The sequence below is a fragment of the Mesoplodon densirostris genome, chromosome 1 (assembly GCF_025265405.1).
Source record: "Mesoplodon densirostris isolate mMesDen1 chromosome 1, mMesDen1 primary haplotype, whole genome shotgun sequence".
In the NCBI taxonomy this organism is placed as follows: Eukaryota; Metazoa; Chordata; class Mammalia; order Artiodactyla; family Ziphiidae; genus Mesoplodon; species Mesoplodon densirostris.
This window is the reverse complement of record NC_082661.1, coordinates 79,634,713-79,651,766: the sequence shown is the minus strand read 5'-3', so window position 1 is coordinate 79,651,766 and position 17,054 is coordinate 79,634,713. Positions and strand designations below refer to the sequence as shown.

The 17,054-nt window shown below is 35.8% G+C and overlaps 1 protein-coding gene across 18 annotated transcripts in view; it reads right to left on the bottom strand.

Moving 5' to 3' along the window:
- ANK2 (ankyrin 2) overlaps positions 1-17,054 on the bottom strand; it is a 710,689-nt gene that overhangs the window by 528,917 nt on the left and 164,718 nt on the right. Inside the window, exon 1 of one of the 18 annotated variants that reach the window (XM_060105168.1) lies at positions 1,404-1,700. The exons of the other annotated variants lie outside the window; for them this stretch is intronic. Coding sequence (XP_059961151.1) covers positions 1,404-1,487 — 84 coding nt within the window. The 5' untranslated portion in view covers positions 1,488-1,700. Of the gene's footprint in view, positions 1-1,403; positions 1,701-17,054 lie in introns of those variants that run through there. 18 annotated transcript variants of the gene reach the window in all.

The window sequence follows — 17,054 nt, the reverse complement described above, 5'->3', positions numbered from 1 at the left end:
ACCCATGGCAAAAGAAATAATATTTGCAAGTATACTGTAGCTCCTCCCCTGTGGCTGAGAAACAACATACACACAGCTAAGCTCTCAAAATAACCAATGGATATAAATTAAGTCAGTGCTTTACTCCAAGTCCAGCAATCCTGCTGACCCTTCAAAGCATTCTAAAGTGGGTTCCTTTTTCTCCGTTAGAGTTTGGGCACAGTGGCCTGGAACACAAGTAGTGCGGTGGCAGGAGACTGAGAACAAATGCCTCCATTGTTCAGCTTGCTAAGACAAAAATGAGAGTTTGACTCACAAATACAACACAATTAGAGGCAGCCCAGAGGCCACAGTGGGCCAACATCGAAACACAGCTGGTTTGAATGCTTTCACTTTGATGCATACCCTGAGTCCAAAAGTTCTCCAGCTTGCCCCTGAAATTACGGCCAACCAAGGAAACTATTTTTAAACCGCTTTTGTTCATATTTTGATTTTGGAATTCATGAATACTTAGGAAGGTAGACTTGACTCGATGTCTTGCCTGGTTTGTTGTTGTTTTTGTTGTTGTTGTTGTTGGCAATTTTTTAACATTAGAGTCTTGCATTTCTCTTTAGTTTGGAGACACATGGGTCGGAGACACACGGGTCGGGGAGGGGGGTGTTAGGCAGAATTTCAAAGTAACTGAACTATACAATGCAGTTGCTTACAAATTAAAAGTGTTCTTGGAAGAGATATGGGAACATATGTATATGTATAACTGATTCACTTTGTTATAAAGCAGAAACTAACACACCATTGTAAAGCAATTATACTCCAATAAAGATGTAAAAAATAATAGTAATTAAAAATAAATAAATAAATACAGTTGGTGAAAATGAAAAAAAAAAAAAAAGGAAAAAAAAACAAGCCATTAAAGAGAAATTCTTCCGAGAGAATTAAAACATGTTATATACCTCTGAAAAAAATAAATAAATAAAATAAAAGTCTTCCTTTAGGTTCTTATCACTTGTCTGAAAAACACAGAAATGCCAGCATCTGCAAGCCCTGGTGCTCTATGAGCATAAAAGTAAAACTGTGACCTTACTGGAGCATTTAAAAAATCTATTTAATTCCCCTGAAGAACAGACAATGATAAATTCCTGTCACTCTGGGGAGAAGTTGATGGCATTTTTCACCTAAAAGGTCATATAATTGGTGGGGAAAGTAATCCTGATCTCTTCACTATGAATGAAAATTCCTTTTACAAGTCCTGCTTTGAATGATTTTTTTTTCTTTTAAATTGAAAATAGGCTTACGTTTAGACTTGGTTCTGCTATTAAATAACTTTGTAATTTTAAACATATGACAGCCTTTCATCACTCTCAGCTGTAAAATTAAAATTGTTGAACTAGAAAAAAAAAAAAAGAAAAAGAAAATAGGCTTACCTCCTCAAGTCTGGGAAAGAGAAAATTCACTGGCTTCATGGTGACTGTACCTAAGTACTGTATTGATATCATCCATTGTGGCATTAGGCTAATTAGGCATTATGCCTGTTTTTAATGCCCTCTGTATTTTTACTCAGACAAATGGAATATGATAGCAACGATACTAAGTGGTTCAATGCTCATCACAATAAAAATTTCCATTAGGAAAATATGTTTAAGAATGCTCAGGATAACTAAATTACCCTTAGGTCATTTACCAGTACATTGATGCTTCATTTCTAAGCATCTCCATCGGAAGCAGCCTTATAAAACTACTGCACAAAATGTGTCTAATGCACCAGCATCCTGATGTCACCAGTGGTGTAATTGGTACATTAACCCTGCCAGGCATTTAGTGAATTGCTGAAATTTTATCACTTGTTAGTCATGAAAATTGAGGGGAAAAAAGAGATATTATATTCCAAACATGGCATTCAACCCATGCAGTCTCATCATATCTATTAGCTCAGCTGTTCTAAAGTATGTTTCATTGATGTGACTCAAAAAAAACCACAGCTAAATCATTAGTATACCAGACTCCCCTCTTGTTTCCACTCCTGTGAAGTCATGCTGGAATAGCCAAGGGATGGTGAAAAAAGTGGGGTGGTGACTGAATCCAAGAGAACATCATGCTTCCAACGAAGAATGACAGGGAGTTTTGAGTATCTGTGTTTTACTGTGTTTCTACATCTAACTCTTAGGCAATTGTGGAACATTCTATAGCACACCCAGAGAAAATAAGTAGTCCAAAAATTTTTATGTCAGTCAATCTTATGTCATCAATCTCCCTGAAAAGAAAAGACTAGCGGATGCCATCTGTACAAATGAATGGAGTCCTCCTTCCCCATAGAATTCTTTTTTGTACTCTTTATTGGAGTATAATTGCTTTACAATGGTGTGTTAGTTTCTGCTTTATAACAAAGTGAATCAGTTATACATATACATATATCCCTATATCTCCTCCCTCTTGCATCTCCCTCCCACCCTCCCTATCCCACCCCTCTAGGTGCACCGAGCTGATCTCCCTGTGCTATGCGGCTGCTTCCCACTAGCTATCTATTTTACACTTGGTAGTATATATAAGTAAGTCCAAGCCATTCTCTCACTTCATCCCAGCTTACCCTTCCCCCTCCCCGTGTCCTCAAGTCCATTCTCTATGTCTGCGTCTTTATTCCTGTCCTGCCCCTAGGTCCTTCAGAACCTTTTTTTTTTCTTTTTTTTTTAGATTCCATATACAGGCGTTAGCATATGGTATTTGTTTTTCTCTTTCTGACTTACTTCACTCTGTATGACAGACTCTAGGTCCATCCACCTCACTACAATCAACTCAATTTCATTTCTTTTTATGGTTGAGTAATATCCCATTGTATATATGTGCCACATCTTCTTTATCCATTCATCTGTCAATGGACATTTAGGTTACTTCCATGTCCTGGCTGTTGTAAATAAATTTGCCTGTGTAGCTTTGCTTTTACCATTTGTCCTAGGGATCCGTCTGTCTGTTTTCTTTTTGTTTGTTTGTTTTTAGTATAGTTTTTAGCACTTGTCATTGGTGGATTTGTTTTTTGGTTTGGTTGTTCTCTTCTTTATTTTTTAATTACTTTTATAATTTTTTTAATTTTTATCTTAATTATTTTTTTCCTTTCTTTCTTTATTTTTTTTCTCCCTTTTCCTCTGAGCCACGTGGCTGACAGGGTTTTGGTGCTGCAGCCAGTGTCAGGCCTGTGTCTCTGAGGTGGGAGAGCAGAGTTCAGGACATCGGTCCACCAGAGATCTCCCAGCTCCATGTAATATCAAACAGCGAAAGCTCTCCCAGAGATCTCCATCTCAATGCAAAGACCCAGCTCCACTCAACGACCAGCAAGCTACAGTGCTGGACACCTTATGCCAAACAACTAGCAAGACAGGAACATAACCCCACCCATTAGCAGAGAGGCTACCTAAAATCATAATAAGGTCACAGACACCCCAAAACACACCACTGGATGTGGTCCTGCTCACCAGAAAGCTAAGATCCAGCCTGATCTACCAGAACACAGGCACTAGTCCCCTCCACCAGGAAGCCTACACAACCCACTGAACCAACCTTAGCCACTGGGGACAGACACCAAAAACAACAGGAACTACAAACCTGCAGCCTGCGAAAAGGAGACCCCAAACACAGTAAGTTAAGCAAAATGATAAGACAGAGAAATACACAGCAGATGAAGGAGCAAGGTAAAAACCCACCAGACCTAACAAATGAAGAGTAAATAGTCAGTCTACCTGAAAAAGAATTCAGAGTAATGATAGTAAAGATGATCCAAAATCTTGGAAATAGATTGGAGAAAATAAAAGAAATGTTTAACAAGGACCTACAAGAACTAAAGAGCAAACAAACAATGATGAACAACACAATAAATGAAATTTAAACTTCTCTAGAAGGAATCAATAGCAGAATAACTGAGGCAGAAGAACGGATAAGTGACCTCGAAGATAAAAAAGTGGAAATAACTACTGCAGAGCAGAATAAAGAAAAAAGAATGAAAAGAATTGAGGACTGTCTTAGAGACCTCTGGGACAACATTAAACGCCCCAACATTCAAAATTATAAGGGTCCCAGAAGAAGAAGAGAAAAAGGGACTGAGAAAATATTTGAAGAGATTATAGTTGAAATCTTCCCTAATATGGGAAAAGAAATAGCTAATCAAGTCCAGGAAGTGCAGAGAGTCCCATACAGGATAAATCCAAGGAGAAACACGCAAAGACACATATTAACCAAACTATCAAAAATTAAATACAAACAAAAAATATTAAAAGCAGCAAAGGAAAAGCAACAAATAACATACAAGGGAATCCCCATAAGATTAACAGCCAATCTTTCAGCAGACACTCTGCAAGCCAAAAGGCAGTGGCAGGACATATTTAAAGTGATGAAAGGGAAAAACCTTCAACCAAGATTACTATACCCAGCAAGGATCTCATTCAGATTCAACAGAGAAATTAAAACCTTCACAGACAAGCAAAAGCTAAGAGAACTCAGCACCATCAAACCAGCTTTACAACAAATGCTAAAGGAACTTTTCTAAGCAGGAAACACAAGAGAAGGAAAAGACCTACAATAACAAACCCAAAACAATTAAGAAAATAGTAATAGGAACATGCATATTGATAATTACCTTAAATGTAAATGGATTAAATGCTCCAACCAAAAGACATAGACTGGCTGAATGGATACAAAAATAAGACCCGTATAAATGCTGTCTACAAGGGACTCACTTCAGACCTAGGGACACATACAAACTGAAAGTGAGAGGATGGAAAAATATATTCCATGCAAATGGAAATCAAAAGAAAGCTGGAGTAGCATTTCTCATATCAGACAAAATAGACTTTAAAATAAAAACTATTACAAAAGACAAAGAAGGACACCCCACAGAATTTCTCAAAGACAGGGACAATGTTGTATTCACTTCTGTATTACTGGGGCCTAATACATGCCTAGCACATAGTAGCTGCTCAAGAAATGAAAGAATTAGGTTAAAAAATATATGCTTATAAGTAGTCAACTAGGACATTTTGAATTGAGACATCACTGAGCTTCAAAACTAGGAATCAACATGACATGGTGGAAACTGCACAAGCTTTGGGGTCACAGAGGCTTGTGTTTGTATTCTGATTTTACAATTTCCTCTCTGTGTGATGTTGAATAAATAACTCAACCTCTGTGGAGATTTCCTCCATCTCTAAAAAGAGAAGAATCTTGCAAGACAATTATGGAGAATGTATGCAAAATGTAGAGCTTGATAAATGGTAATTATGATGATACCCTCATTTCCTGAGGTTACTTATAGCAAGTTAAGATATAAGGTGCATTATTATTCATGTTCACAGTAATAATATCTCACACTTGTAGGTATAATGCACTTTTCTAAGCATCTCATAACTTTTATCATGTTAACCCAATCAACAATCATATAAAGTAGTATTACCTCCATTTTATATCTGAGAAAATTGAAGTTCACACTCCTAGGTACATTCACAAAATTAGAGTTAGAATATCAGAATGGGCTCTGAAGGAAACATAAAAACAATTAAATAGAAAACCTTACACATTTATCCAAAATGTGGTTGAAATGACTATTTTTTGGGGTATATTACCTGTTTTAATGAATAATTTGTAAAAAATACAAGTAAGATACTTAAAGCACATGTAAATGCAAGAAGATTATCTCTTCTCACCTTAAAGGCCACTGATGCAGCAGCATTCGGTAGCCAAATATGTGGAGTGAAACTGGTTTTTCAAAGATCTTTATTAAGCTCAAAACTACTTAAGCCTCATTTTTTTCCAAGGGAATTTAAAAAGTAGTTATGCTTTAAAATTTAACCTCAATACATTCTTAGCAAACACATCAGTCACAACCTCGACTCTTGAATCCTTGCTGCTCTGACCACGTGAATATGGAACACTGCTGTTTCCTAAGAACAGCACACCCAAGGTCCAGAGATTGTAACTAGAATAATGTCAGCATTCATAGCAGGGCCACATCTTTGTAAAGCACTTTACAGTCACAAAGAGCTTTCAAGTACTTGACTTCAAAATTCTATGAGTAAGGTAGTTGTTACGATCCTTAAAAATTATAAAACTATCATTTGTTGAATTTCTACTATGAGCAAACATTATATTCATGTATACACACGCATACTTCATTCTAATCCTTACAACAACTCTATAAAGGAAATATTATTATCCCTAGCTTTCCAGTGAAGCAGCTGAGGCTGCTTGCCCAAGGGACTTACTCAAGTTTAATAAAGATAGTCTGATTTCAAGGGCTGAATTTTCCTGCCATGCAAGAGCTATTTCTCTTTTCCTAGCATATAATGCCAATAAAATCTTTGTGCAAATGACATTTGTCTAAGGGCCTCTTCCATTTCTACCCCTTCTTTCCATCTGAACTCTAGAAGTTTTACTGGTCCACAGAACTTGTCTAGAACTCCCACATCCCATCTGAGTCTGCCCCCCACAAAGCTCCACACAACATTTCTCCTACCCAAACTCCCATCCTCTACTACCACCGTCAAAACCTACCTACCTATCTCTATTCTTTTATGTCTCTTTAAAATACAAATTATCTTTGTAACACAAATGGATGCTAGTGCATTTTATTTCTCTGGAATATTATATTCATTTATTCATTTAATAAATATTTATTGAGAACTCATTATGTGATACTTCCCCAAAACTAATGTTTTAATTCTAAGAACGAATAAAGCTACATTTATTGTCAGACAAGTGTTTGGAAGGCATTCAAAATTCTCTCTCTATGTATAATAATAGATAATACTCACCAAGTGTTTATTCTGTTTTAGTGATATACATGTATTACCTCATTTAAATCAATGACCTTATAAAATAGGTACTAATAATATTATTCCCATTTTATATATAAGGAAATTGAGGCATAGTGGTGAGATATTTTGACAAAAATTATTTGGCTAGTAAATAGCAGAATCATGGTTTGAAGTAAGATCTATCTTGAGAGCTGCTCCTCTTAATAAGCTATACTCGCTTTAGGGTTCTTTGTTTGTTTTTATATAAAATTAAGGCATGTATACATTCTAACTTGCCTGGGATAATTCTGGGATGAGCCTGTTTTCCCAGAATAATTAATAGCACCCCCTTTCACTCTCAAAAGTGTCCTTCTTTGGAAACTTCCCTGATGGTCCAATGGTTAAGACTCCGTGCTTCCACTGCAGGGGACACGGGTCCATCTCTGGTCGAGGAACTAAGATCCGCATGGTGCGTAGCCAAAAAAAAAAAAAAAAGTGTCCGTCTTTGAAGAATAAATTATACTGTCACCCTATTGCCAATAAAAGAATAATAGTTAACTGGACATGGCCAAAAGAGAAAACAGCAAAGGAATATTCTACAACATAGTCACTAGGATACAAAGGGACTATGGAGAGGAAGGAAAAACAAAAAACTAGGAATCAATAGACCTTGATTCAAGACCGGGCTCTGCTACTAGTCAGTTGTGTGCCATCGGCCAAGTTGCCTCTGTGAGTCTCAATTAATATCCTCTATAAAACAGAGTTAAAAACAGCAACTCCGGGCTTCAGTGGTGGCTCAGTGGTTGAGAGTACGCCTGCCGATGCAGGGGACACGGGTTCGTGCTCCAGTCCGGGAAGATCCCACATGCCGCGGAGCGGCTAGGCCCATGAGCCATGGGCACTGAGCCTGCGCGTCTGGAGCCTGTGCTCCGCAACGGGAGAGGCCACAACAGTGAGAGGCCCGCGTACCGCAAAAACAATAAAAAATAAAAATAATAAAAATAAAAACCCACCAACTCCCAGGGCTATGGTGAAAAGCACTTAAGATTACCTAGGAAAAGTACCTGGAACATGATATGGTCTCAAAAAAATAGATGTTTAGTTATTCTTTGGAACAGTTTCTCTTATATTTTACATGATTTTTTTACTGCAAATGAAAATGAGTTCTTAGAGGAATTAAACAGACTTTGGACAGGCACCTAACATTCAGAACCAACAGAAATTTATACCAATAATTCCTGCTGTAATCTTAATTCTTCAGAGTTACAGAATTGGGAATTATTTACAAAAATGAATCCATTATATAATGCATTTCTTGAAGGCCACACAATATTCTAAAGCCCGACTATCAACTCATTGTAGGTGGTCTTACCACGTAGGTTGAAGTAGGAAAACCACATCACACTCTTGGATACATATTTTTATTCTAAAATCTGGGACTTCAAAGACTGAGGAACCAAGTTTCAAGACATCTTAAGGGAACAGGAAAGGAAATGCCAGAGCAGCAAGGTAAAATGAAGCTCTTTTCCTTTCTCCCAATGTGAAAGAAAACTATTTGGCAAGGATACTATGTTTGTATCTCCTTGTACTATGTTTAAAAGAAGAAGAGGTGAGAAAGAATGGAGGGGGTGTGAATGTATTATAAACCACTAAATATTATTAGTTTAACATTTCCTAAGCCTATGTGCTTATTTCATCTTTTAAGTAGTCTTCCTTCATAGCATGGCTTGGCTAGATAGTCATGAGGCAAGATGCTAAAGAATTATGTTTTCACCTAACAGGCTATAAAAAAAAGAAATCAATTTAAAATGGCACTCAACTAAGAAAACATCACAGTCCCACAGACCTCTGGAACCCTGAATTCTTGAAGAATGTAGATTTATCCAGCACTGGGTATCACTATATTGTGGGGCGATTGTGTTTCCTTAAACTCAAATAATTCATGCCAATTACAGAACTCATGCAACTCCCTATGGATTTAGTAATTCCCTAACAGCTGGGATGTGAAATAAAGACCATAAACTCAGTTCTTTTCAAGGATAAATTAAAACATAAACCTATTTTATCATGACATGCTTTACTAATAAATAAAGAAAGTATCATGGTGTACTTTCATTTCTCACATCAATTTTGTGAAGTAGAAATAATTGGTCATTTTTAAAAAGGAAAAAAAAAAGAAAAAAATCAGGAACCCAGCAAAAAATGAGGAAAAAAGGAAAGATCTTTAAAAAATAATGATATCCCAAAAATCTACAGTATGACATCCAAAATACAATTGAGATAAGTGTTTATTCTATTCTATTCAGTGTAGCTCTGCAGAATTATGGGCTCCACTGCACCTAGAAGAATGAAAATAGGCCATGTAGAGCATACATCTCTAAATGTGCATAATAGCCTGTATGTAGTACTCTATTATAGAAGCAACATCAAGCATCACTCACCCCAAAGAGAAAAGTCAATATCTCCCATAAAAGAGGTGATTAATAGTAGCCATAGTGTTCAAGTGAATTTAAAGTTAATCTTTTTGAACGAGAACTTCAAGAGAAATAGCACTCAAAGAATTCAGGAACTGTAACTGAAATAGTTTCTATTTAACAAGCTTAAAAAAGCTGGGAAGTTTTGTTATTTTAAGGAAACCTTCATAAATTGATATTTTAAGGAGAAGAGAAATGTCATTTACAGGAGAGTTAGGAATTGCAATTCACATTTTTGTGACACCACTTGATGTATGTTAGTTGATAAATCTGTATCAGTCAAAGGGACCAAATATAATGTGGGGTTTATGCCCTGATTTCTTTTTTGCATCACTATTAACAAGCCTTCCAGAAAACCCACCAGAGTCAATAAGGTTCAGTGTACTGGGGTCAGCATTCTGAATCATCCCCTTCTTTGTTTGGCTATCCTGACATGATACTTGTTGGTACCACAACAAGGACAGCTGACAACTGCTTTTCCTATTTGAAAAGACTTTGCCATTCAACTTGAACCAAAAACATTTGTCATGTTGTAGGCAGTGGATTAACTATAATCGGACCAAGCCAGTGGTAGTGCCAGTGCCAGGTTGAAAGAATCTTGTGGAACAAAGCCTGGATTTATCTCTTTGAGCATTGTTAGTTTGTTTCTTTTTGGGGGGGTGGAAGGGTGAGAGGTTAGAAAACAGGCAGAACTCCCCTTTCTGTAAAGTAAAAAGAAAATATCAAAATTAAAATTATTTAGAGCTCTTTACCTTGCTAAAATTTTCCCCAAAAAAATACGTCTTGATATTGAGTATTTATCTTAGTTATATTTTAAAATGTAAACATCTGTTTATTTTCAGAATGCAAAAAAAATCTTCTTTGTGTATTTTTATTTGAAAAAAGTTTTTATTAATTTTCCAAAATATCAATTTATCCTGTGAACTACTCTCTTTAACTTTCTGGAATTAATTTTTCATCACCTCTAGTGATTAGATGAATCTCTAGGGTCCATTTTGGCTTGGGAATGTGATGACACTAAACATTCTGTTAACCACTGCCATGTTTTATATAACTAGCAATTCCTCATCAACTGAATATTTTTAACTTGTGAGTTGTCATCAAAGGGAGAATAAAATTACTGTCAGTATGATATGTATAAATAGCAAATAAAATCTTCAGCTGAAACCATCTTGAAAGAAACTAACAAGGCAAAGACTACTTATCTTAACTTTTGTTAAAATATAGATTTTAGTTAATAGGACTTACATGCAACTATCATTTCAGAGAAAAATTATTTGGAAACTCTGAAGGCTTTTCTTGATACACTTAACTGGTTTAAAATAAATTATCATAAAATGCTAAAATGTGTACCATATTTATCAAAGTTTGGACAAATACCAGTCAATGTAAGAAATTTAATAAATATTTATTGAGCATTTACGATGTGACACAAATTGTTGAAAATACTGGGGATACAAACAAAGTCTCTATTCTCAAGGAGCTTACATTCTAGTGGAGAAGATAGACATAAATAAATTTATATTCAACGTTCTAGGATAAAAACAATAAGCAATTACTTTTCCCATTAATACAAAAGGAGTGAAGACTAATCACTTCAGCCTACTAATTTTTGGAAAACTCTATGAAAACTCATTATACATGATAACATTGTGGAAGATTTTCCACTCATACACATATGTACCTAAGTAAACACAAAAATTTCAGAAAGCAAATATTTTTAAAATGGGAATAAAGAACAGAACACATACATATTTTACTCATATATTCAAAAATAATTTTTGAGTGCTTACTATATGACTTTAGTGGGTAAATACATTACTGACTAAAAAGATAAGGAAATACAATCCCTGACCTCAACCAAGAAAATAAAATATGCATGGAGGTAAATATAATATAATATAATTAGGTACCATGGAAGAGGCATAAATCAGTGAGAAGTCAAAAGAGAAATAAATTATTTCAAGTTGGAGGAATTCAGGGAAGCTTCTTGAAATTTTCCTACCATTTAAATAGAATCTTGAAGGATGTATTAAATATTAACTTTAAAAATGGGAAAAGGCACTACAAGTTTTTGTGGGGTGGCAATATCTGGGTCATCCCAGGTACACCTTCTATTGACTGCATTATTTTCTTGATCATGGGTCTCATTCGGCTTTCCCACATGACCAGTAATTTCTTTTCAATGTCTAGTGAACACTGTTGGTGATAAATTGTAGGAAGTCTGGATTATGTCATCTTCCTGTAAAGTATGTTAAGCTTTTTTCTGGAAGGCAGTTAAATTACTCAGACACTTTTAGTCCCATCAGAATCAGTTTTGCATTCTTTGTTAGGGCAAGTCTACTTTGAACTTAAACTTAAGGCATAGCTCTTATCCCTACTCCACACACTCACTGAAGTGTGGTCTTTAGGGAATCTCAACTGAACACTTAAGGTGCCCAATGTGGTGTCTCCATTCTTGCTGGACCAGAACTTGAACATCTCCCAGCATAGTACAAGCTCTGTATCACATTCACCTCTCAACCCTGCACCAGGCAATTTCTGCTAGGCCTCCCGGAGCCTTGCCTTATATATATATGCAGGTCTGCCTTTGGCCAAGGATGAACAGTAAGTCCCCAAGAAGACTTCCATGACTCTCCTCTTCCCCAGGGCCCTGCCCTACAAAGCCCAGCTACTTCAGCAGGCTCAAACTCTGATCCCAGCCTCCTCAGCCCAATGAGACTGTGATTCATTTGGGCTCCACCTCCATGTGTCATGGCAGGAAAGTGTTCCCAGGAAGAAGTTAGGGCCACCTCGTCCCTAACCCTTTAGATATCCAAAATATATTATCTCAGGAAAAACTAAATGCCTTAACTCAGTAAGGAATACATGAATACCAATATAGACAGAAAGCTTTATTGTTATTGTTGTTAGTTTTTTAATAAAGCGGAGACTTCAGCATGATTATGAACAAGGAGGGAAGTCAATGGAGAAAGATTAAGTAAAGATAGAGAAATAAAAGGATATTTGAGACCAAAGACCCAAATCAAAATGCTTTAAAACTTAATGAAAGAATAATAAATATTGTATTTTGATAGCAAACATGTCAATCTATTAAGTATTTATCCTTCTATGTGCTCAGTACTATGCTGAGGGGAATTAGAGGGAGTATAATACATGATCTCTGATCCTAGAAATTATAATCATAAGAATCAAAGCTCACAGATCTGGAATAATAAAGGACTAATTCACACTAATCACAGGAAAGAGACCGAAGGTACTTAAAAGAATTTGAAAGCAAGGGAGACACCTGAGGGAAGCTGGGAAAGTTATGAAGAAAGGCAGAGGAATTAAGCTAATTCTGGATTAGAAGACACAGAGAAGCTATTCCAGGCAATAAAAAATGTGAGCAAAAAAAATGTGTTAGCAAATATGAACACAACGTGTTTCTGTTTTACTGAAACATCCTGATTAGGTCATGAAAAGGCAATGCTGGATAACTTGAATGAGGGATAGATCAGGGGTTGGCACACGAGGGCCCAAGGGCCAAATCCAGCCTACCATGTGTTTTTTTAAACAGCCTGTGAGCTAAAAATGGTTTTTATGTTTTTAAATGGTTGGGAAAAAATCTGAAGGGAGAATAACATATCATGACATGTGAAAATTATATGAAATCCAGATTTCAGTGCCCATAAATAAAGTTTTATTGGAGCACAACCATACTGACTCATTTACATGTTGTCTACGGCTGATTTGGGTACAAGAGTAGAATTGAGTAGTAACCATATAATCCACAAAGCCAAAAATATTTACTATCTGGTCCTTTACGAGAAAAGTTGCAACCCCCGGTCTACAAAAATGAAACTCCTAATTTATTCTATTACTCACAGACGAACAAGTTTCATAATTTAAGTCAAAATAGGTCAGTTCCTTTCATTTTTGTGATAAGACAACTAGAGAGAATTTTAAAGATTACAGATTTATATTGTTGTCGATCACTGTTTTGAAAACCTTTTATAAGAATTTCAAGTTTTCCTATAATTACTTACCAAAAGTACTGATGAGTCTAAGTCACATTTTCATAGTCACTCAGGGGAATTTATGAAATGAGACCAAATTTGGTTGAACCATTACTGAATCTTTTTTTTTTAATCTCTATTGAAAACCACTCACAGTGCTAAATCCACTCTTATCTCCTTATCTAGAGCAAATCAGGTCCAGGTGTTGACTGATAAATTGAAAAAGTTAGAATGGAGAATTAGTTTAAAAGATGTATACGTAACTTAAATATTTTATTTTAACTTAATTAAAAGTGCATTTATTCACCATTTATTGCAAAGGGACAAAACCCCTTGTTTAATTTCATGTCTACAATATGGAGTTCCAAGTCTTCTTCCTTGCAATTAAACCACATCCTCAGTAGATATTCTCCTACTTCAAATTTCAGTTTCTTTAAGTGGAGGAAAAATGTCAAGCCAAATGTGAGGCAATCTGAATATAGATCCTTCATGATTTATATTTATATAAAAGGAAGTTCTCTCTAATCTTTTACAGTTTTCTGGCCCACCTTGACTCACTTTTATCATCTTTCCAAAGCATTCCATTTTTCATACAAATAACATTTTTTTCAAATATGTTTCTTCTACAATGTAACATTTAATCAGTTTGCATAACTATAATAACAAATACAAAGAGACAGAAACACAAAGGACTATGAGTATGCACACAACTCCCAGGCAAACCAGAAAGTGGTCACTCGCCACATGCATTCAGCACATCACGGCCATATTCAGCATATTCTCCAGGGGAAAGGAGTATATAGGTTAATCCAGCTTGATGACTTTGTGAACACTTATTGTACTCTGTTAAAAGCTAATAAAGTTTTGTATCCTTTGTACAAGACTTATTTTCATGGAATTTGTCTAGAAATATTTTTCATATTCTCAGAATTCCTAAAAAAATTTAAGTATTTTCTGCTTATGTTAAGTGATGAAATCAATAGAACCTAGGGATTTTTGCTTTGTTTTGTTTTTTAATCTTTCAATTATTGATGCATTAGACCTGGTATTCTTGCTTAATTCTAATTTGGATAATTCCATGTTGCTTGCATAAATTTTCCCAAAGTTTCAATTAGATATGGCATCCTTTGATTCTGATCCTAAACCAACATTCTTATTGTTCTGAACCATCGATCAGCTGCCAAATTCCATTTCCCAGATCAGGTTTCCAACCATTCCAATTAGTAAACATCATTCAGAATTTGAGATGGAAAATACATTTTAAACTACTAATGAATATTTCAGCAACTTCAAAAAAATTAATATTTTCTTCTTTTCTAACTAAGCTGGTAATCTTGACCCTAACATTGCTGGAAATTACTTCTGTATATTTTTCCCTATATGTGGGACTATAAAAACAATTCAAGGGTCAAAAGCTTAGAGAAAAAAATAATCTTTATTCACAGCAGCTGATATATTCAAATTTCATTAAACAGTATACGTTAGCTATTTTATATTGTGCTATAGAACATATTTGATAACATAATAATTCACGATATAGTAAGTAAATAACACTTAAAATGTGTGGTATATTTTCATTGTTATAAAGAAGAATGAGAATTCTGTTTATACTAAAATATAAAATAGTTAATAAAACTGTAATTGTAAAAAACTATATATATGTAGTTATTTCTGTATGTCAGGCATAGTCATGACTTTTACTTTCTTTTTTTAGCTTATCTGTACATCTGATTTGAGGCTATTCTCCAAGAAACAAACAATTGGAGCTATTCTCCAGGAAAAGACTGTATTAATTCATGAATTCTAATCTAATCCTAATTCATCAATCTCTTTGAGGAATTTATAGGGAAGTTACCAACCTCTGGTCTAATCAAATAGAGAAAAGAGAAAAAGGAAAGAGGATCAGAGGATACAGATAGGGGATGCTCTGATCAAATTTCTATGTGATAATTAAATGGAAACAGCAAGTTTTGTTTTTCTTCTACCTCAATCAAAAACTACAAATCTCTCTTTCAACCTATAAAGCTAATTTTTCTAATTACAGTCAGAAGCTAGTTTCCTGGAGGAAGATGATGCTTTGCTGTTGGCATTTCACACTCTGCTCAATGGTGTAAACTTACTATATCTCAACCGATCTGACAAACAGATCTCTAAAACCCAAGAGCCATCTCATCACAACTGTCAATAGATAGAATTGTTTCCCTGCACTATTATGTTCCAATGTTCACTGACTTCGTAAATAACTAGTGTATTAACTACAACAAAATAAAATGGGGTATTCTTTACCAGACTTACACAAGCACTTTTCAATAGAAATTTCTGTAATGATGGAAATGTTCTATAATTTGCCCAAAGAAGTATAATTTGTCCAAAGTAGTTTGGAGAAGAAGGGGGTGACGTGAGAGGAAGAGGTTTGGAGGAAACTTTTAAGCATAATGGATATTCACTATCTTGACTGTGGTGATGTTTTCAAATTTATTTTAAATTTATCAAAGTGTATGCTTTCAATATGTACAGCTTATTATATTTTAATTATACCTCTATAAAGTTGTGTGTGTGTCCCACTGTGCTAGTAATATGTAGGGGATATCACTTTTGTTAAAGAGCTGCTTTAGGGTATACAGCTGGAGTTTCAATTCAAGAAGCTGATCTTTGTTGATCCTGGAATTCCAAAATGTCAGAACATAGATGAAAGTCCAGGGGAACCAGCACTAAGTATCTCCTGGCTGGAGACGCTGAAGAGGGTAATGGAACCAGATCACATAGACTGGGTAAGTGCAAGGAATTCGAAATGTAATGAGAAACCATTGGGGGATTTAGGGAGGAATTTAATTTTCAGAGCTCCCTTTGTAGTTGCCGTTGCTGTGTTTGTTTATACATATAATACACTCCCATGGTTCAAGAGTTCAATACCTATAAAAATGTATACAACAAAAAGCCTTCTGCATTAGTTTTCTATTGCTATGTAACAAATTACTCTAAAACTTAATAGCTTAGAACAATAAACATTTGTTATTTCACAGTTTCTGTGGCTCAGGGATTTGAGAGTGGCTTGGCTGGATGGTTCCGTCTCAGGTCCCTCACAAAATTGCGTCAAAACTCAGGCCAGGACTCCAAGCATCTGAAGGTTTGCCTGGGGAAGAGGATCTGCCTCCAAGAAGAGACACACATATGGCTGTTGTCCGGAGGCCTCAGTGCCTCAACAGATGAACCCCTCTACAGGTGTGGAGCTGTTTGAGTGCCCTACACTAAGGCAGGTGGCTTGCTCTATAGGTACTGATCCAACAGAACAAGATAGAAGCTGCATATCTTTTTCTTTTTAAGAATTTTATTTACTTATTTATTTTTATTTTTATAAAAGATATGTGGCTTGGGACTTCCCTGGTGGTCCACTGGTTAAGACAAAAAGCTCAATTTAAAAATAAGTAACATATCTGAATACACATCTCTCCAAAGAAGACTAAAAATAACCAATAAGCATATGAAAAGATGTTCAACATCACAAACACAATGAGTTACCACTTCACACCCACTAGGGCAGCTCTAATCAAAAAGTCCTGGGATTTCCCTGGTGGCCCAGTGGTTAAGAATCCGCCTTCCAATGCAGGGGATGTGGGTTTGATCCCTGGTCAGGGAACTAAGAGCCCACATGCCGTGGGGCAACTAAGCCCGAGGCACACCACAACTACTGAGCCCGCACGTTCTGGACCCTGCACGCCACAACTAGAGAAGCCCAGAGGCCACAACAAAGATCCCACCTGCCGCAACCAAGAAACAATGCAGTCAAATGACAAAAATTTTAAAAAGTCTGATAATAACAAGAGTTAATG